Source organism: Coturnix japonica, chromosome Z, assembly GCF_054131305.1.
Source record: "Coturnix japonica strain WE chromosome Z, WE-NBRP24, whole genome shotgun sequence".
NCBI classification, from domain to species: Eukaryota; Metazoa; Chordata; class Aves; order Galliformes; family Phasianidae; genus Coturnix; species Coturnix japonica.
This window is the reverse complement of record NC_140702.1, coordinates 29,368,154-29,390,992: the sequence shown is the minus strand read 5'-3', so window position 1 is coordinate 29,390,992 and position 22,839 is coordinate 29,368,154. Positions and strand designations below refer to the sequence as shown.

Here is a 22,839-nt window from a genome sequence, read left to right as displayed (position 1 = left end):
TAAACACCTGCCCTTCTTTGCCTATGGACTATTACTGGCCTCGCTTTAATTTTGAAGCCGTTCGTTTCTGTTTTGTGATAGGTCTGAAATACTGTAATTTTACTTGACCTATGTTATTCAATGTTTTCTATTTAGAACATGAAAAAAAAAAGAAGAATGTTGATTTTAGAACACCTTTAGGAAACAGAATTCTCATGCAGTTATTTTTTATTTTGAGACAAAAAACAAATGAACCAACAAACAAAAAACACCCCCAAACCAACTACTTATGTGAGGTCTATAACTACGGTATAAACTGTGAAGAAAGAAGTGCATTCTAAGAGTAGAGAGATCCTCTGCTGACATAAATAAGTATAATCTCATTACTTTTTGTGTGGTTGGGAGACACAGCCTGAGAGATCTGTTTTGAGTACTTTCTTGTCTTATTATGCTTGATACAGATGCATTACTCAAAAGATCAGGTGAGGTGATCCTACCCTCTCCTCATCATTGCTGAAGGCACATCTGGGGTACTGCCTTCAGTTCTAGGGCCTGCAGTACAGGGGAGACCTGTGCATTTGAGAAAGAGTGAATATCAAATTCTTCATATTCACAAACTGAAGCTGTACAGCCTTATTTCTTATGATATTTTATGGTATAAAATAGAAGACTTTTCAGGGTTATTACCAATATTCTTAGGTAGAAAACCACATTAATTTATTTTTTTCATATATATATATATATACACACTGGCGATAAGACAGCTAAGACATTTGAGGAAACCTCGTGGTTCATGGGTTGAAGTGAAAATCATGTGTTGATGATATCTATTATTTTCTGTGCTTCATGAATAGATCAGGGCAGATTCTCATCTTCTTATGCTGAATACCTTCACACCAGAAACCTTCCACACCTTCTGTGAGAGAAACTGCAGAAGAACTTTGAGAAGGGTCCTGTCCCCCTGTTTCCTGTGGAGTTCTGAGATGATCATCTTTTATGTTTCATTTGTGTAAGTGCCTGGACCTTGTCAGAAGTACTAAGGGTAGTTTCTTTTCGCTACTTATCCAATTTTTCCTCCTGTTAGAATTATGTAATACTTTGTCAGGTACACTGTAGCACTACCTAGCGATGCCATGAAGGGCTGTAGATCTGTATAAACAGACGATGCATCACCTTCTCCAACTGCACTTCAGTCTTCAGGAAAATCTTAAACACACTGAAACCCCATTGCTCTGCATGCACAGCAATTATTTGTTGCACCATTTCAAACTAGGTCATATTACAAATTCTGTACTGATGGCCCCCAGAAGGTAAATTGGCTGCTGGACGTCAAAAAGATCTTCCTTCCTTTCTCATCTGAACGAGTTAGCAAAAAGAAGTACCTGTTCAGTATAAGGATTGATAAACATCATACAGCAGACAGAAATTGAATTTTGGGGTATTTTTAATGTAGGCTGGCCATATGTTAGATAGTACTCTATAAACCGAGATTTTTATTTGCACTGGAGTTTATCAAATAAAAGTGATTAAAATTAGTTTTCCACTGCTGTTTTCAGACAGCTTCTGACCTCTTTCTAATTCTAAGATACACACATTTAGTTAGAAGTAGACTTATCCAACAAAACTGTGTTTCATGTAAAGAACTTGCTTTGCTTTAGAACACTAAGCTATTCTGACTGTGTGCTTTAACATTAGCTTTTATCTTTTTCTCCTGTCAGAGGAGATTACTTTCAAAAATGGAGATTTTCAAGAAAAAATATCAGTGGTCCTTGAGCAAGTGTTCCAAAGGTCATTTAGGATTCTGCATCATCAGCTGCAGAAGTAAATGAATATTTAGGCTTTTTATTTATCCATTGTCCCTGTGAGTAAAGCAGTGACTTACTTTGAGCACTTCAGCTGCAGTACAGGAGCAGAGCCTGATATAAGACTAACTCAAAACCTCAGACCAATACTGCAGTTCAGTTATTTCTGTTAGGCAAATTTCTCTAATTCCACTCTGCAAGGCCACTTTCATTAGTACAAGCTGTAAGATGGACTTCCATGGCTGTTTTGTCCTGCCGGCCCAGGAAGAGCTGCTTAGAGAAATAAAGTTATCCTGTGAAGGAGAACAAGATCTGAGAAATACAGAAAAAACTTTTAAAGAGGCTTTTACTGTAAGTCATTGTTACCCCTCTGAGCTGCATCCTGTACGAAAGAAACTGCAAGGGCACAAAAGCTATGTAAAATGGAAACCAGGCCAACTTTACCACCACCTTTTAAATGGAAATATTTGCTTCTTTTTCTTCAGTGTGGGTGATGGGAAGGACTCTTTACACAGGCACAGGAGATGTTAATTTTGGAGAACCAACACTCGGAAGGAAGATGAAAATCAGCACAAAACAACAGTAAGTTGCTTTTTACTTCAATGAAATCTCAGAAAAGTGCTGTTATCCCAGAGGAAGAAGGTGTGTCCATCAGATGGTGTCCTTCTGCAGGTTTGTGGGGACCAGATGATGAATCAAAATCACAACAAGAAAGGTACAGCTGCCACTCAGAGTAGTGAATGGAAGTGTTAAGAGGAGCGCTTTATTGCAGTTATCTTCCAGGCAAGTGACATACTAGCACTTTAAATAATAATGATGATAGCTGATACTAAACATTGCTATAAGGAAACTTAGCAAAAATAATAATAATAAAAAATAAATCTTTTACACGATCCTTTGAAAAGGGACAGTAGACAAAGAATTTGTAAAAAAATGTTAAGGGCAGTGTAGATGATGGGGAATTAATGTGGAATCTGACCCCATGGGCATCAGAAGGAAATTTTCTACAGATGATACAAAGCTAAGATTTGGCACAAATTACATGTTGTCAACTGTAACCGAGGAGATCAGAAATATTTCAAATTCAGGTGTTAAGGAGCAGAGGTGAGTGGGGTGGAGGGTGCCACTAAAGATATACATGATTGTCATCGTGGAGAATGAATTTTCTTTCCATACTCAACAGCCAACATTTCCTACATTAGAAGCGAACTAACAAAAGAAGTAATATGAGACACTGCACTATTAGGAGCAAACATCATCATGGTTTATTTTCTTATATGCAGTTATGCAGCATCATAAAACTGCAGAGAGATGCCTGTCAAATGTGAGAAGTAAACGTCACAGCCACATTAAACAAATATGATAAAACATAAAGATACCGAAAACGACAAAATGCTGCTTCTAGTCATTAACCTATCATTTAAATTATTACAATATTTAAAAGTTCACAAAGATACAATAACACACTTACGTTGGTGTTAACTTCTAATGAATACATTGTGGATTTGGATTCTTTTCTATTTTTCATAGCAGATGACAACATAATTATGTGTGGAAGTTGTCTAGGAAATAAGTAAGAGGTCATTATTTATACTATTTAGTAACTACTATTACTAACATCAGAAATAATTATCTCCTGAAGTTAATTTTATCCCCTTCTGTGTATGTCAGCACATAAAAGTACACTTTTCTCTGTTTTGAGTTAAATTACCTAGCAATAGTACTGATGATATTCACTTTTAAGTTACCTTTCAGCTCATTGTGTTCATATCTGAAATCCTTACGTAAAGTCCTTTGAAACAGCTTCTATAAAGTTGGGAGCAGACATGAGTATAGTAAATGTGCAAATGATGGCAAAAAGGGTAAATGCAACCAGGCATAATCTGTCTATGACAGCAGCTGCAAACTTCCACTCACTGCAGATCTCTTCACCTTCATCTTGCTTCCTGAAGCGCATTGCAATGAACTGAACTTCCTCCAGTATCTTCACAATCACCGGGATGGTATCCATTAAAGCTTTTTTTTGAACGTGCTCGTTATCTTCTGGCAAGGGGCATGTAATCTTTCCACTCTTGCTTCCCAGATCGTTGTTCTGGGGGCAGCATGGATTTTCCATTGTGTGGTAGCTATAAATCATGTTGCCGTTGCTGGGCTGGTGCCCAGGTAGGACATTCATCTCTGTGTTTTTCAGGCTCGGATGGTGCTTGGAATAGCTGTATTTACAAGAAAGGGGCTTTATATTTTCCCCGGGTTTTTTCATACGTAAAAACCAAGCACACCAGTTCAGCAGAATGACACGGACCTGAAAGAAAGGAAAAACTGCATAAGGAAAGGGAAGTTTCGTCCTTTTTAGCAGTTTTTGAAACGTTTATTCACTGTTACAGTCAATATGTATGTTCTGCTGGAACAACAGCCTGCTTCACGAGCTATCTGCTTTCAAATGTAGTGGGTTTGTGTCTGTCTTCTCCCTGAGACAAACCCTTTATGGTGAACAAACAGATGTTCAAAGTCCACTTAAGGTGCGAAGCATAAGGGATGTAAAATAACAGAGCCAAAGCAATGGCCAGTGAAAGATGTTTACAGTGAGAGTTCTTCTGGTTTGCAGACATGCCATTTTCTACGAGCCTTTCTGCATCTGTCCTCCTAATGAATCATTTATTCTTCATCCTGAAGGGCTACTTCCTGTTTCCAATTATTCTGCTTTTCTTGAGGGCTTTAATCTTTCATTATATCCTGAACAGTCACCAAACAGTGAAACAGATAACTGCAGTGCAGCAGCTTAACAAAATCCATACTGGTGTTAATTAAACTTACTTAACTACAGCTTCATCTAATATACTACGGACCCGAGGTGAAACATCACGTAACAAAACAAGGTGTTAACTGGTAACAATATTTTAACCATGTTAAAATACTGGGCTAGGCAAACTTTCTGACTCAAAAATGTCAATGTGTCTGTTAGCTCTGGATGGAGGTGCTAGGTGAAAAATCTTTATTCCAAAAGAACATACTTTTCCTTTCAAGATATACAAACTGCAGAAGTGGGCACATGAGAACATAATGAGGTTCAACAAGGCCAAGTGCAGCCCAACTTGGGCTGGGCCAATCCCAGGTGTTTATACAGACTGGGGGAAGATCTCCTTGAGAGCAGCCCTGAAGAGAAGGACTTGGGGGTCCTGGTGAACAAGAAGTTCAATGGCATCAGCTGATCCAGATGTAAGTATATCCAAGTAAAACCTGAAACTCAGTGAACTGGATTTAAGTGCAGCAAAGAGCTGGAGAACTCTTGCCTTTCCCCACAGTCCCCTTTCTACTCTGTGCTTGATCTTCCTGAATTTCTCACATACAGTGCAGTATCTTTGGTTGTCAGCAGGGGTATATTGATGGAGCAGTAATTGATGCATGTTATTATCTACTCTCAAATTGCCAATGAGCTGGACTCTCATTAGTGTGCTGTTCCACAGTGAGTGGAGTAACACAGAGACAGCAGCTCCCACTTCTCAACCAAGTAACTAAAGAAATACCTAACAGAAATGCTAACATTCCTGTCTCCTGCCTTTTCTGGTCCAAAAGCCAAACATAGGGTTCTTGAGAGATGAGAGACAAGCAAGGAAACAAAACTGCTCAATTGAGAAAAGTTTATAAATCAGGTGTGCAGGCAATGCAGTCAGTTAAACTCTACTTTTGGGGTTGCTCCCACACAAACCTGGTGACTTCTCCCAGAACTTTCCCCAGCAGCTACTTGCATTTGAACAGGAAGTAAAAATAATCCTGTAACAACATAGAGTCTGTGGAGAATAATTGGATGGTAAGGATACTTGCTGAGACTGGGACTGCAGAGAAAAAAAATCAGGTGAGCTATTTCCTAGATTCTGCAGATGGTTATCTTAAAATCCTGTATGTTATTGAGCAAAAAGGTCTGTAAGGATGTATCTATAATAAAAATGTAATCTGCCTGAAATAGGTGCACAGGAAAAAATAAAAGTGGAAAATGTGCTGTGAATCTTGATGTCTGAGCCACGGCCTTTTATTGGTGGAGGAATAACACACGCTTTTGTGGCGTCAAACTCATCTCTACAAATTCGGCATTCACTTCTTTCCTCTTGAGATCCCACAGCCCTGTCAGCTTTCCTGGCCAACAGCTTCTATAGTCTACCATCTGACCTTCCCCATAGCCCCTTCTAGAATTTTTACTTCACAGTCGTGGTGGTGGTTTTTGTTTGTTTGTTTGTTCTCTTTGTGGGGGTTTTTTGTGCTTTTTTTAATGTATGCCAGTTCAGGAGTCAGGGCACTGAGTCAGGCTCCTCAGGAGTGAGAACTCATTGTACTCAGTCTTTTCATCCAACAGACAGTGGGCCTCATCAGCTCTGTGGCAAGAATCCAGAGTACACATCCAGATCTTCTTTCTCTGCAGTTTTTATCTTCGCAATTTTAGATCCTGATGTCAACAAGCACAGACCAAAAGGTAGTCCCAAAACTTAGCAGCAGTGGGTAAACGTGTCCTAGACAATATACTTCAATGCATAGGTCTAAAACCACCCACCCCTTTCCTCAAGCCATTCCCCTCTGCCCCCACTTGCCTTTACATAATGCCACCAATTTCCTGTCATGGGTGTTCCTACTCACCCTCTTGGCCTGAGGGGATCTTCTGCTCTACTGCGACAGAGTGAGAGATGGCTTGCTGGATCTATGATTGTATTTAGTGTGAGCCATTGAGTCTAGGCTCCTCAGGAAGCAGAAGAAATGGTAGAATTGCTTGTGGGAGCTACTACACTGCTGCATATTTGTCCATGTGTTCACGTGCTCTAGTCTTGAAATTAAGAAGTAATTTTTAGTAAGCTTAATAGGTATTGGTCTTCTTTTTTATTTTATTTTTTTTATTTTTAATTTTGCTCTGATGCTGCAGTTTATCTTTAGAGAAGCTAAATTAGAAAGCATTTCTGTTCTCAGGCTGACGCTGGTAATCATGTGACGTTTAACATCATGTCAAGGTAATTGTCTTGCGTGACAACTGTGGCGAATGAGATACTACAGGACGCTGCAGAAACAGATGCCTGTGAAACCAGGATATGCAGATGACTATATGTATCTGCTTATACTTTAATTGCTTTCTTTTTTCTTTTTTTTTCTTTTTTTTTTTTTTTAAGAGCAAAGCATATCCTGCTTATTCTAAACCCTTCTTTGTAAATGGAGAGAGAAAAAAGCATTGTTTTAACTTGAAAATATAAAATAAGTACATCTCCCTGAAAGACATCTGTGAGAGGTGCCAGACCTCACTAGGGTAACAGTGTCTTCTGTTGTGGAGAAAAGAGTGTCCACATGTTAACTGCACCGAGAAATAATCAGATAGAAGTAGACAAAATTGATTTTCCTCCCAGACCATTGGATGCAGCCTCAGCAGATGGCAGCTTCTGAGTCAGTGATGTCAGTGCAGTCAGACTGAGCTCAACCGTATTGCCTTTCTGCTGATGGTGCAATAGGAACCAGCTCCAAGCTGTGAGAAGCGTAGCCAGGTTCAGTATTCAGCACAGAGGTACTGAAGTTCCTGGTTTTCCAGAGACTCTGGGAGCCGGCTCATAACTGGTACACTTGTAAGACAGGATAAACAAATCTGCTTCCCCTCTTTCATTTTTTTTCTAGGAGATCATGGCTCTGCCATTAAATATAAAAGATAATGCTGCTCCCTTCTCTGCAGACAAACTGCCCAGCAGTCTAGTGAATGTTTGTGAGGTGTCTGCTGGATAAGAAATCAAAGGTGTTGCCCACAGGGCCAGACCTTGCAAAGCAGGTGCAGAGGATAATTACTCTGCAATGAATCGATCTACCTCTGCTTAAGGTTCGAATAGAAAACCCAAATAACAGGTGCTGTTTCTAAGAGAAACCCCCATTTAGTATGTTTGTTCTCTCTCTCTAATATCAAACATAGCAGCCTAAAACATACAAGTGCATTGCCGACACTTGAGGATAATGGGGAATAACTTCTGTCCCTTGTTGGTTTGCAACACTGTCACATGTTTTCTTCAAATGCTGTTGAATATTTACTAACAAATCTACTCACCCATCTGGGCATCTTTCCTGCTTGTGGGTCATGATGGTGAAACTGCAGAACCAGCACCGTTACGACCACAGACAGACCAACAATGACCATGATGCTAGCAAAATACTGAGCTGCAAGAAGAAGGAGGATTTGGTCAGGAGAGGAGAAAAACAAAAGGCAAATAACATTCCTTGCCCTGGAGCTACATTTAAGAAGTGATGAATCTCATCCAAACATTCTCTTCTCTGATATTCCACACCTAGTGTCAGTGGACCCACAGAAAGTGTGGTTATGGCATCACCGCCTTCTGCTCCCTCATCTTGTTGCTGCCCAGAAGGGTGCACTACTCAGCACCCTCCTCAGTCCTTAAGGCTACATCTCTTGGTTTCTATGACAACACCCTTGCTGGGGTGCAAAATCAAGAAATCAAGATCTTAAACCCCAGAGCTGAGATTTGAAACTGTATCTTCTCGATGCATTTCATCCCCTGCATGCATTCTCTCATGTCAGAGATGGGGTTGGTGCACCAGGGCGTGCAGAACAATTATCCATAGGGCTAATGGCATTTTGAAGGCAGTTGCTGAAGACAGCTAAAGCAAAATACCAAGGACTATTATGTCTAGCTGTTAGAAAGAGGTGTAGGAAACCAGTGTGAACTGCAGCCTCCACCACCATCTCAGCCTGGCTCACAGAAAATGTCAGTAATCTAATAAAGACTTCAAGGCAAATTTTGTTTTTGTCCATTTTCATTTCTTAATACTGTTTCTCTTTGCCTCAGCAGCAAAAATCTTATTAATCATCTTCTACATAATAATGAGGTTCTTCCCCAAAACCAACACTACAATTGCTTCAAGAGAAAGACTTGGCTCTCCATGATACAGTGCATTTAACAGCTGAATTAGCAGGATGCTCCTGTGGGTAATGTGAATTGAGGGGTTGCTGTTGCACCTGTTATGAGAGAACACAGCCAATATCCAGGTGGAAGCACTGCAAACCATGAAGTCAGGCTTGAGAGATGCTGGCTTATCTGACTCCAGCATGCTCCATGCAAGAGAAACCTAGAAGTGCTGATACCACTGGTCTAATTACTGCTATAAATCAATAAATGCTGCAGTAAATTCCATGCACATTAGTGCCTTCAATTAGACTTTAAGGCCTGAAATGTTCAATTTAGAAAGCTTTGGTTTGTATTTTTTATAGAACCTTACATACTTTGTTGTATGCGTTACATACTTTCTTGAAGTATTACGTACTTGTTGAATCTGAAAAGAGCTTTGTATGACCTCACACTCCTAAGATTCCAGGCAATGGGAACTCACAATTTAAACTCTGAGTGCAGTAAACTTGGGAACTGAGGTCAGAAAATTCTGTAGATATCTTCTAGAAAGCAGGGGGAGCAGTTCTTTCGGGAACAGACTGGGATCTGCAGCATTCCCTGTAGACAGCAGCCTTCTCTCACCCTATCCTAGTCCCACACAAGCAGGAATCAGTGAACTCTATTCTACATCTTCACTGAACTGAGTACTGCCACGGAAAATAGGAGATGCCCACCCATGACATGTGGTGCAGGAAAAAAGCAGTGTCATGACAACTGAGCCACAGACCAGACACTAGACTTTTTTCTCCCAGTATTTTAGGATCCATCCATAAGCATACAGCAGTTATGTACACAGGGCTTTGAAGCCACTGGTCTCAGAAAGTCCTGTTCCCAAGTATGTCTGCTGGAGAAAAATGTGAGTCTGATTTCACACACGCACACACACCAAAAAAAAAAAAAAAAAAAAAGCTCATCCCCTTTCATTTATACAGCAGAAGGGAAATGTTCAGCATCTCTCACTGAGCATCTTTTTGAATTCTACTTAGGAGTTCCTGGTTGCTGAAGTCTTCCCTCACATGTAGAGGCCACCCTGGAAGCTTTAACAAATCACTTCAATGTGTGCAGTGTCAGCACTCAGATTAAGAAAAAACAATCCCAGACCATTGTATGTGTTTCTGAAAGAGTATGGGATCTGGCGCTGCATGCCAGCTGCTCTGAGCACACCTGGGAAGCTTCCGACCCAGTACAAAAGGCAGCTGGCTTTTTTATTTACTCTCTCTGCCCTGTACAGCTGCCACAGGCCAGGAGATGTGAGCAGACTTGTGTTTTCAGTCCCATGGTGTACCTGATGTACACAGTGACATTCCACAGGAATACCGAGGTCTGCTCTGGACACCACTAGATGCTCTTTGTACAATTTCAAAGCTGTTCTCTTCAGCCACTCAGTGTGAAGAGTTGTTCCAGATTCTCAATTGACCCCTCTCAAACATGAAAAATGTGCTCTTCTACAGCTGACTTTCTTCCTTTTGCCGAAGGAGACATGATGTAACATGCTACCTGGACAGCTGTTCTAGCATCTGGAGTTGTCAACCTCTGTCTCGTCACTGTCAGAAGTAGATCAGGTGCTGCTGTCATAGCAAATACAGATCTCATACAGCATAGGGACCCAGGAGCTCTTAAAAAAAAAAAATACATCAGTGACAACTACTTGTTCCTGCAGACATACTCTGACATTGCCTAGATCAAAATAATGACAGTGACTTGCAGTTCAGAAATAGAGGAGCCTCCAGCACCATTTATGGACCTTTTGTGACATTATCCTATGTCAGAGAAGCAACATGGTTTATTTTGGAAATGATTTGTAAGATCAGCTGCTTGATTGGAACCGGATAAACTTTAAGGGCTGATTAGGAACAGGGTAAATAAAACTGAAACCCTGAGGGGCAATATGATTCCAGATGGATGCTTTGCTTTGTTGATTTTATCACTGAACACTGACTGAGAAAGCAGTATATTATCCAGATTTATTTACACACAGCTAATCATAGGAAAAGCAGAGCTTTTCCATTGTGACCAACTGCAGTGTTGCTGATTCTGTGGTATAGGTGAATGAAGGTGAGTGCCATGACCAAGTATTTATAATTGTAAGTCTGGGTACTTTCCACTGCTATTCCTTCTTTTCTGGAAGCATCACTTTTTGCATCTGACATTCCGGACCGTGTCAGAGCTGCTCTAAATCAAGTACTTTCAATCATTTTGTTCTGAGGGCTTCTGGTGAACGCTCATGAAATGACAGAAATGACCCAGTGCATTTTCAGTATGAGTTATACACTGTTGTTCCCTCTGAAAATGCTCCAGGTTCATGAACTGAATCTGTGGAGGGTGCAGAAAACCTCATATCCCAGCACAAGGAATTCCAACTATCCTTTTTTCCTATGGCAGGAAGCAGGTCTCGTGCTGGGCAGACACCATCACACTCTGCAGCAGGTAATAGTTGCTCATAGGCAGAGTTTCTCTAAGAGCAGGGGGGAGAACAGGAGGTTGAGTACAGACTCCCTTAGTGCCCTACTGTTGTACACAGATAGCAAAGAGACAAGGAAGATAAGTAATCTGTAACTGGAATACACTGTACATTCCATTAAGTCTCACCAACAGAAGAAAACAAAAGAACACTGCCAGAGTCCAGCTGGTCTTTCACAGATACAAAATGTACTTAAAGACAGAGAACTGAGGGTTAGATCTTGTGTTTCCTTCTCAGTTATGGCAACTGCAGGGGCATGGAGCAGTATTTTTAATCAGTTCTCAACCCAAACGCTATTGAAGTATAGAACCAGGCATTTGAGAAATATTTTTTTTCTGTTTTAAATAAAGTGCATCAAGATACTTAACTTTAGGAAAAGCACCATTGAACACTGCAAAGAACTGGCTGCTTTCTGTTGGATGGAAGATTCTGAGAGAAAAAACACCATCAGCAAAACTCCCATCAGGATCACGAAAGGGAGGGGAGAAAAACACTCAAAAAAAAAACAACCCAAAAAACAAAGACATAGAAAAATAAAATGGCAGCAACAGAGGACATACAAGCAGGTGACAGAAAATGTGATAAATTAATCTTATTTTCTCTTTTTAGTAAGAAACACTGATGTCTTATGCTCATAGCTTAAAACAATCTGTAACTCCTGGAGGTGGCAAAAGCACCACATTGCTTCCTTGTCTTAGCAATTTACCATCTCGTTTGCTATATGACTAACTTCAAGAAATCACCCCAAGCATCTGCTGTGAACATACAGTGTATGACCTTCATTTGTATTGTAGTAACATAATGAACAGCAAGGAGGGGAGAAGACTGAAAACAAATCAGTGTAGTAGAGCCCTGAGCAGCAAATTAAGTTTTGTGGATTTAGAATAAGCAACCAGATGAAGGAGACAGAGGAAAATGCAGTAACGTTACCTAGACTGAAGCTAACTGGAGGTTTCTTTTTTTGTGTAGCATTTGATAAATCCAGGCAATGTGTCATGCATCATGACCACAGGAAATGACCATTCCTTACATCCACCCCCTTCACACACACTGTCCACTTTCAAGCACCCTCTCTAAACAAACAGCACAAACGCACTTTCTGTCACATGACTCCTATTCCAGAAAGAGCTGGAAAGAAATAATCATAAAATCACAGAATCATTAAGGCTGGAAAGAAAGCACTAGGATCATCTAATCTGACCATCTGCACACCCCCACCATGCCCACTGACCACATCCCCCAGTGCCACATCCACACAGCTCTTGAACACCTCCAGGGACAGTGACTTCACCACCAACCTGGGCAGCACCACTCTTTCTGAGAAGAAATGCTTCCTAACACTCCTCTGAGGTTTGTGGAGTTTTGGAGATATTGAGGGGGAAAAAAATCTGAAATTACTGAGAACCTCTGTTTAAGAGGATGCCACAAATTCCCAGAGATGAAAAGTCTTAATGGGAAAAATAAACCACTTGACCTGTTTCAGAAGTCTGAACACTTCATTTGAGAATTTGGCTTTTGGGCAATGTCTGATCTGAGTTCTGCAGACTGCTGGCTGGGCTGGAAGAGGGCAGCCAGCTCACAACTCACTGCAGCTTTGGTTTCAAGCTGAAGCCACCCCCTAGCTGTTTCTCTGCATGACTGTACTCTGCCACCTGGGGTCTGACCTCAGAGTCTGGTGGTTTTCTGTGAGCTTTGTGCTGACAGGAGGGTAAGCAGCCAGATGAGCAATAAGAGGGACACCAGCACAGTAAAACAGGTGGGTGCCAAGTGGGTGTAGACAGGTGAAGGAGATACTTCCTGAAGTAGGCAATTTATGTGATGATGGAAGAAGACAGTGTCACAAAGGAAGAGGGTTGCTTTCTAGTGGGAAATACATCTTAATGAAGCAAGCGAGAGATATGGAGACTGTAAGTAGGGAGTTGTAGACCTATTTAAAAAAGAGAATTCAGGCATGTTTGTACTGCCTGAGGAAGAAATTGATCCTATCCTCAGATATGGTCATAAAACATTATCAAAAATGGACTCGATTGTCCAGCCCTATTAACTGGCATATCATTGTCTTTATAGACTTTTAAGACAAACAAACAGAGAAACATCATAGAAAGTTTACATCCGAAAGCCTCAAATGTAGTTCTTGAGGAAATTACCTAATCCTTGAGTTTCAGAGGACAGGTCCTGACTTTGTATGGAAGTTTTAATTGAAATAAAAGTATCTGCTTAATTTCAACTTGGTCACTGAACTGGAAAATAAGCACAGTGCAATGCACATCCATCCCTGCTTATATAATGCATTAGGCTAGATGCCATGGTCTTCAGTGGCAAAGGCTGGAAGATGTGTGAAATTCCCTTGAGATGACTGGCTTTTATCAAGTGAGACACATCTGTACAGAAATGCATAGGTTTTTAGTAGCAGAAAGAGCAATTGTCATACCTGAGCTGTACCCCACAGGCTTCAAGATTTTAGCCAGTGACCAGTACATTTGGGGCAATAATTTCAAGTGTGCATCATATCTGGAGCTCTCTACATTTATTTATATAATCCTTCCCCAAGTAATGAAATCCAGCTCTCTACATATTTAGATTCTTTATAAAATATTTTGAGGGGAATTAAAAGCAAGTCAAAGCATGTGTGCAGCCAGACACATTGCCCATGAGGCATGGTGAACCTATACCGGGGAGGGTAAGTTTAGGACACAGCTACTGCTGTATAGTCATGGTCTGCAAGTCTTTTAAGGAGATGTACCCCAGAGCTTGCAGTGCCAGGAGGGAGCTCCAGGGTACCGAATTGAAACAAGCCTTGTGCATACAATCGGCTTGTGTTGGACTCTGGCCAAACCATTGTGTTAGTAGATGCCATGGGACTTTGTTGCTTTTAATCCAAAAGGCTGAGCGGGTTTCTGTTGCTATGGGTAGCATTTTTTTTTTATTTTTTTATTTTTTAAAGAAACAGAGGCATTCTAGCTCTTGTTCCGAAAGTTGGCATCACAGATGAATTTGGAGAAGGGCAGTGTGTGAGCTCTGAATTATCTTGGTACCTTACTTGGCATATATATATGCTGCTGAAAACTGGGTTTTGGAAATAGCCTTTGCCCCTAAACATGTAGGCTATTTTGGAAAAGGATGAAAGCAGTTGTGCATGCAAACCCCAGAGACAGCTGGGAAAGAGCAGAGTCCAAATGTCATCAGCCATCTACTTAGCTGGAACACCTCTGTCAGAGAAAGGGTCTGTCTTGTGGAAAAGAAAGCTCCAGCATACCTCACTCTGCAGTGCAATGGAGCATCAGGGTCCAGATTTTGGAGGGTTCTAAGCAGCCTGCTGTTGATTCCTAGCTCAGATGTTGTCACCTGCACTTGGCAGAAAATAAGTCAGCTTATTTTTAATGTGCGTTTAACACAGTATTAATTAACTGTTTAGATATGTGAGGCCATTGTGAGGGGAAGCTGCAAATGATGGATTAAGTGAGCCTCTGGGCAGCTTTACAAACTGACAGGGAATGCAAAAGGGCACACCAAGGAAGCAGAGAGACGCTTGGCAGAGAGGCAGAAAAAAGCAAATATCTTGCCCTTGTGATTATTTAGGCTGAGTAGTGCTTTGTTTATCCTAAGTGTAAGCTGAGGACAAGGTAATATGGCCTCAGCTAAAAAGAATCATTACATAATTTCCACATTTCCTTGCAAATATACCAGACCCTAGAAGTGAATTATTTTCTAGGTGTCAAATTAGAGCAGCATTTCTTTTCCTCAACAGAGGCACTCCAAACAGCATCTACAAGAATTTCGTACATTACTACCTATCATTAGTTAGCTAGTTAAAGCTGAGGTCAAACAACAGAGAAAAATAAGATGGAAAGCATTTTTTTGGTCAAGTGTTTTTACAGTAGTGAAAGTCAGAAGCATTCAGCCATGTACAGGCAGCAGTAGAAGCAAGGTTTTATACAAAAACAAAATGTAAGAATACAATGCAGATTATTTTTTTCCAGGTGTGTGGGGTCATCTTTTCAGTGTCTCCTCCTACATGCATGAAGACCAGCAACAGTGACTTTACTGTAGACAAGGAATGGAATTTTCTTCTTCACAATCAAATTATTTGCATCCTTTTCAAGCATTCTCTGAGTTCTGTATCTGCAACTTGATACTAACTATGCTGATTCTACAGGAACTGACCAAATTGTTCAAGCATACACCTTTCCCTCACATTTATCCCAAGAGGGCTTATAGCCAAACCAAAGACAGCAGTGAAGAAACATGAAGGTTATGTGGTAAATACAATTTAGCAACTAAATGTCCCAATTGTTATCTACTACAAAACCACTGTGGAGAGGTTATGCATTGTTGGAGTGGGGATAGGATTTTCAGATCTCAGGATCGTGCTATTTGACTCATCCCAGTACTTGCTGCATAAAGGATATTTGGGTACAGAGGTCAGAAGGGTGAACAGTCTTTCCTTGTTTGTTTGGAGTGGAGCTAAGAGTTAAAAGCGGGGCTTTAAACCTGGAATCACAGAATCACAGAATTACCCGGGTTGGAAGGGACCTCAAGGATCATGTAGTTCCAACCCCCCTGCCTAGCAGGGCCACCAAACACACGCCTTTACTAGATCAGGTTGCCCAGGGCCCCGTCCAACCTGGTCTTGAACACCTCCAAGGACGGGGCATCCACAACCTCACTGGGCAGCCTGTTCCAGGACCTAACCACTCTTCTAGTAAAGAATTTTCCCCTAACATCCAACCTAAATCTTCCCTCTTTCAACTTAAAACCATTTCCCCTAGTCCTGCTATTATCAGCCCTTTCGAAGAGTTTACTGCCCTCCTGGGAATAAGTTCCCTTCAGGTATTGAAAGGCTGCAATGAGGTCACCCCGCAACCTTCTCTTCTCCAGGCTGAACAAACCCAACTCCCTCAGCCTGTCCTCATAGGGGAGGTGCTCCAGCCCCCTGATCATCTTTGTGGCCCTCCTCTGGACCCTTTCCAAAATCTCCATGTCTTTTTTGTACTGAGGGCTCCACACCTGGACACAGTACTCCAGATAGGGCCTCACAAGAGCAGAGTAGAGAGGGGCAATCACCTCCCTATCCCTGCTGACCACCCCTCTCCTGATGGAGCCCAGGATCCCATTTGCCTTCCGGGCTGCCAGAGCGCACTGCTGGCTCATGTTAAGTTTCTCATCTATCAGGACCCCTAGGTCTTTTTCTGCCAAGCTGCTCTCAAGGACAACTCCTCCCAGCCTGTACAGGTGGAATACTACGGAACAGAGGAACTCACGCTTCGTTTGAGAAGTCATAGGAGGAAAATGGTGCAGAGTGGCCAGAATATGTAAGATGAAAAATGGAAACATGGTGAAACAGCTTGGAAAGTCTCACCTCCACAATAGATGTACAAATGCATGAAGGGGAATAGATAAGAGAAAGCTCAGAAGGATAAAACAATACTAGAAAACAGCAAGGGGTTACAGGAACGCAGCTTTCAAGTGTAATAAAGGCTCCTGTGATTACTCAGAGAAATAAGGAAATGCATCAGAAGACCAGCATGGAACTTATGACGGTGCTCCAGTGCAAAAGGTCAACATACCTTGCAGGGCAAGGAGCAGGGACAGGCTGCAAAGGCAAGATCTGGAATCAATGTTTGGGCATTCACAGCTGGTGTCAAGAAAGCTAAAGAAAGCAGCTGAGGCTGACAAGGGAGTCAAGAGCATCAGGAAGACTTTCTACCATTACACAAGCAGTAAAAAACTGGACTATGTCAACAAAGCACTGGGCTCAATGAAGCCCTCTAAAGAGGACTTGCGTTGCTACAGCTGTTTCAGGCTGGAGCTTTGAAGTACCTGATAACACCATGTTGCTTTCAGGAAAGGGATGGCAGGGACAGGTTCTTCACAGAAGTGTCGAGCAAGATGGTGAGAGCGGGCATAAACTGAAACAATACGCTCAGACTTCTCCCTCCTGAGTGCATCTGCATGTGGAATAGGTTGCCCAGAAAGGCTGTGGTGTCATCTCTGTCCATGGAGGCTCCAAAACATAACTAGAAAAACCTGCACAGCCTCATCTAACCCCAGACTTGAACATGCTCCAAGCAAGGCCTGGGCTAGCAACATCACATAGTCCTTTTCAATCTGGATTGTTCTGTCACCCTATGAAATAAGAAGCTTCTGTTGCATAGGAATGGCAGTCTTTGAGATCATCATGCTTGAGTGAACTCCAGTATGACAACGTTAGTTTTCTTTTGGGCTATAACAAGGAAGCATCAGACAACTGTAGACATGAGATTGTTTTACGAGTCCCTTACCTGGATACCTGAAGTCACTCTCCAGGATGTTACGAAACATTTATGTACTAGGATTATTCTTTTACTGTGTTCCACAGAACAAAATTTGTCCAATGAACAGATGAAAGAAACAGACTGTGCTTGACCTATATGACAAATTTAAGAGGTGCATTTCCAATACATTTGATATGCTCTAATTATTTAGGTATTTTTTTAAAAACTTACAGTAATACAAGCTACCAACAAGGCTTATTTCGTATACTAATTGTGAGAAGAGACTTCTTTATCGTCTCCTAGACTCTGTGCTCTAACAGGGATAAAAAGGTGAGTGATCCTAACACATGAGTTAAACATTCACATGGAGCAAGGGGCTTGACCGAATGGTTATCCCCACCACCACTACCATTACTCCTCACCTCCTACCATTATGTGATGTTTCTTATGTCTATGCTGGATTAAGTAGTAATTAGCCTACTATTCTAGCACCTATATCCATAGTAATACATAAATTTCTATAGCTTTTTTTCACATATACCTTATTTTCTCTTGTAGGGAATTGTAACATTAGAAACTGATGTAAAACTAGTGCACAGAGCATATACAGCTGCATTCCTTCACTATCTCTCAGTGTCTTCTATCCACCTTTGTGGCGTCCTGGGTATACATACAGACAAGGGTTTTGTTAGATTTTTTTGGAAGCTCCTGTGTGATTCAGTGGCATCTCAGTAAGATGCTCAAGTTATTTGGAAGCTTTCAGCAACTCTTTCCTGTGGGTATTATTACCCTTACTCTCTCTTTGTCGCCTTCCTTCCCCACATGTAAGTCTGTTTTTTTCCTCTATGAAGTTAAATATTAAGATGTCTGAGAAAATATTCTTTTGCCCTTTTTATGATACAACTTGTGCTAGGCTTTAATTTTACAATCAGAGAGTCATAGAATGGCTTGGGTTGGAAGGGACCCAAAAAGATCATCAAGGTCCAACCCTCCTGCCACAGGCAAGGCCACCAGCCTCCAGAAATGCATCTTCTGTCAGCACCTAGATATATTGTTGGACATTTCATTTATTTCAGTTGCCTGGAATGTGCACTTTAGTCATGATTTGCATGAATATATTGACCTTAGCTCAAGAGATGACATTTTAATAGTTTCTGAGTTTTCCTGTGCTGTTCACACTTCCTTGTTTTACAAACCAGAAAAGGTTTGTTTTCCCTACCCTGTTGAGATCAGGAAATGATATTTTACCCACTTTCCACTGGGGAAACTGAAGCTTCATGTGCTCGAGACAGAGGATCATCCTATGAAAACAAAAATAAAGATGACCGTATGGTCTACCCAAACTGATTTCATGATAGAAATGACTCAAATGGCCATGTGGCATGTCTTATTACATAAGTTCAGAAAAGCTGAATCCTAGCCTCCTTTTCTCCCTTTTAGCAGTTGCCAGTATTACCTGAGACCCTTCTCATGAATGCATGTGGATGCAACAGAAAGGCAACATACAGACCTGTGCCTTTACTGATCACAGTCTGCTACCCAGTCTTCTGCCTCTCCCATCTGACTGAGCTTTCACAGCTCTGCTGGGTCTCTGCATCCTCAAGCCAACAGAGATGGAGGCACCTGAATCTGCTGGTAGGATGACCAGCCTCAGTGCCTTCCCTTCTTCCTCTGCTTCTCAGAAAGCAGTTTAAAAGGTTCACCTAGCAGAGGCTGGAGTCCTTGGCATGCACAGCCCACTAGATCATAGACTGAGCTCCCACTACCCCTTTGATGCTGCTGGTGACCAAGCAGCTGTTGGAGAAATGTGCAGGACACAGAGGTGACTTTCCCTTCCTGTTATTTCTGTCACAATCAACCTCAGAAATAACACACTGTCAAGACCAACATTCTCACTTCTTATGGTAAAGTTCATAATATCCAGGCAGTATCTCTCTGTGCCAGCTCACTGACAGGACAGTCCCATAACAAACAAGCAGTCTCTCCTTTCATATCAATTCACCTTATCAAACAACAGTGGATCCCTCACCTGCCTTGTTATTTGACAATTCAGAAAGAAGAAATTAATGGGGAAAAAAAAAATGATTAAATGCCCCTGGCATTCTTGCACAACCCTGTGAAAATCATTTAATCCTTCATAGTTTCTTAACTCCTCTGGATTTTTTATAGTGTCTTCAGAGTTATTTAACACTGGCCAGAAAGATAATTGACTAGAAGATTCCTGGTTTGGATTTTACAAGGTTATTTCTAGCTTTAGAGATTTTAAGCCAGTCATAACAACTGTTTAGTTCACAGTGTTGGCTGTGCATTCCTAAAAGCACTTCACCCAAAGTATAGGCTCCCATAAGTTTCATCATTGAATTAACTTCTATAGTTGTAGGTTGAATCTTGCTGTTTAGACAGTGATGGGAATTTCTTGAGTGATTTGTGCAAGCCTCACCACTCTGCTCTCATCTTCATCACTTGATAGGGACAAACTCCACTGTGACAGAATAGTGTTTTAACACACTGGTGATTTTGAAAGAACAGTCTGCAGTTGCACCAATGGGAGTTCTTTGTATAGCTTGGTGAGGATGACCACAAGCAGAAACTGAAACTTCAGTGTGGTTTAAAGGCTAAAGAAGCATCTTTTCTAACTCCCTGTGGATTCAGATACAGTAGCAGGACTCCCCAATGCATTGTTCATTAAAACTTTCTATATTTAAGTAAAAGAATGTGTTTAATTTGTCTCAAGCAGTACAGTAAAATATCCACAGCAATGCATAACAGACTGGGGGGGGGGGAAGGGAGGGGAGGTGGCAGGTGTTATGGAAGAGGAAAAACTTCTCTTCAGCCATCTGCAAAGACATCTTCCAAAGCTTTCTGTGGGCATAGCTTCATCTAGAGAGCTGTCAGACTAACTCAGTGAACACTGATTCAATGAACCCAGAGCCAAGGCTGAGTACTATTCCAGCATCTCACCTGTTCCCATGCACCGGTTGTGCTGTCCTTGTGATTTGCCTACCCAAACCTCCAAGCTACATTGATTTGGTGTCTCTTTAATTATTACAACTACCAGCCTATCTGATATTTCCAGAATCACTCTGTATCCCTTCTGCCAGGATTTGGGTTTGTTGTTGTTGTTGTTTGATTTTCTTTCTGCATCCACACCAATAGTAAAGCCCAAATGGAGGTTTATTCCTAACACTGCTGAAACCCAAAACTATAGTAAGAAAAAGAGTCAAAGCTCCAACAGGCTTTGAACAGCTCTTGAGAAACATTGTACTTTTTGCACAGAGCAGAGAAAATCAACCTACCTATTAGTGGGACTGAATCAGAAGTTGCAGGCATGATCTCAGCCACAAGCAGCATGAATACAGTCAGGGAAAGCAGAACAGTGATACCTGCAGGGAGTGAACATGGAGAGGAAAGATGAGGAACACGATTGCTACAGCCCCTCCTTTGATATCTTTGCTGCTAAATATAACTTTGTCCTCCTCTAAAGCTAAGCCAAATCCACGAATTCATGCTTGACAGGGCAGGTGAGAACTTTTACAAAGTGAGAGCATCTTTGGATATACCTTTATCTTTTCGCTTTCCACTTCTCAATTGCACCCAAACCTTTGTTTCTCTCCAAGTAAGGGACACTGTTTACTGCTCAGTGAAATGGAACTTGCAGAATGGATAAAATATACTGTTCTTGCCAAACAGAGCTTACACAAAACCCAGACAACCGTTCAAGATGAAGAGAGACTTGTTTTGACTATTACATGTTATATAACGTTCTCCATAGAGCTGCAGCCTGTTACAAAAGTAACTCTGTGTTATCTTGTTCTCTCTGGAAAGCCTGCTTGCAAAAGCTAACTGCCCTGTGCTGAGCAACTGCCTTCTATTTCATGTGTTTAATGCATGAATGTTACACTCTCTTTTTGTGCTTTAACTCAAATAATTCTTCTCCTTGCCTGCACCCTGTTTTTCACAGTCAGCAGTCACATCCCCCATAGCCCGTGTTTTGTTTCTTGAAATTCTGCCTGTTCAGTGTTCTGATGTTTCTACAAACCATGTTCTTCCAGTACTACTTCAGTGTCTTCGTTGTGATCAGATTTGTGCACAACTGATGATTCCAAAGGTCAATTTCATATACTTCCAACTTTCTCTTGGAAGCACCCCTCCTGCCTATATTAATACTCATGACAGTAAACCTCATTTATCTCTTCCTTGGCTGCCATTACTTTCCATTCATGGGGAACTCGTAGCTTGGAGGTCTGAGAGCTATACTTGAAAGGTGAAATTCAACCCCCAGCCATTCCTCATGACCCTTCACTCTCTGTTTCTTACTATGTCCTATCTGAAGAACGGAGTTAATCAGCTGTGAAATGCACTGAGATGTGCTGAGGAACAGCATGACACTACTGCTTCTTCTGCCAGTGGTAAGTTCTGCTTCATCCCATTCACTGTGTGAATGCTATACACAAACACTAAACAAGTGGTTCTGTTGCTTCTCCAGGGAGATCCCTATTCATCAAAAACCATGAGGTATTATCTGCCATTTTATGGGAAGTACACAAGGAATAAGTGAATTCTCTAGCACTTACCTAAAGAAATCTTCTCTCCTGAATCAGCAGGCAAAAGGAAAACAAGCAGTGCCAAGCCAGATATAAGAACACAAGGAATCAGTAGGTTCAAGCCATAGTAGAGAGTACGTCGGCGCATGGTGATGGTGTATGTTACATCTGGGTATGGTTCTTTACAACATTCATAGTACAACTCATTCCTCTTTCCTGGGACACCTGCAGGGAGGGAGATAAGAATAGTAGACAGTGGCACAGGACTGACCAACATTCACTTGGAAGGGGCCAAGTCCCGACGGTTTAAAAGCACTGGCATTTTTGCCAAGATAAGCTCTCATTAGCACTGAAAGGACCTCAAGAGATACTCTAGTGTCCCGCTCTGCCACAAGCAGATCCAGTCCATGCTACCACCCTGTTGCTTCTGTGTTTTCTCCCTTGGGCTTTTAGACAAGTGATGGGATGAGGAAAAAGAAACAAGATATCTCCTATTCTGGGTACAAACTGCTTCTTTCCTCAAATGGGAGCTAGTGAGGGGTAAAGGCCAGCTGGCTCCACGTCCAGACAACCAAGGCTCTAATCCAGCCAGGAATTTGTCTGGCTCCTAAAGCTGTCAGCAGGAAGGAGAAAGCATTCCCCCACCTCTCCATGGGGTCCCTTACTGTTCCATGCATCCTGTGGCAACTGAGAAGGGAGAAAAAAAAAGATACCTAAATCAGCTGCAAGGTGAAAGTCATTTTCTAAAATGTGTGGCCAATATGGCACATTTGACTGAATAGATTTAATGAGACCAGGGACAATATGACTCAGCTCAATGTTGTTTGAAAGCTGAAATGCATCATTACAGGGTTAAATCAGCAAAGGCTGACTCTTAAGATCTCA

General features: G+C 41.5%; 1 protein-coding gene across 3 annotated transcripts in view; it reads right to left on the bottom strand.

Annotated features, from left to right (window-relative positions):
- Positions 1 to 3,023: 3,023 nt before the first annotated feature.
- Positions 3,024 to 22,839, bottom strand: part of LOC107306401 (neuronal acetylcholine receptor subunit alpha-7-like) — a 62,012-nt gene continuing 42,196 nt past the window's right edge. For all 3 annotated transcript variants that reach the window (XM_085529648.1, XM_015849523.3, XM_085529647.1), the window contains 4 exons: positions 21,985 to 22,179; positions 20,707 to 20,793; positions 7,840 to 7,949; positions 3,024 to 4,083 (listed from right to left, as the gene is read on the bottom strand). In XM_085529648.1, the coding sequence (XP_085385774.1) occupies positions 3,562 to 4,083; positions 7,840 to 7,949; positions 20,707 to 20,793; positions 21,985 to 22,179 (914 nt within the window). In that variant the 3' untranslated portion in view covers positions 3,024 to 3,561. The remainder of the gene's footprint in view (positions 4,084 to 7,839; positions 7,950 to 20,706; positions 20,794 to 21,984; positions 22,180 to 22,839) is intronic.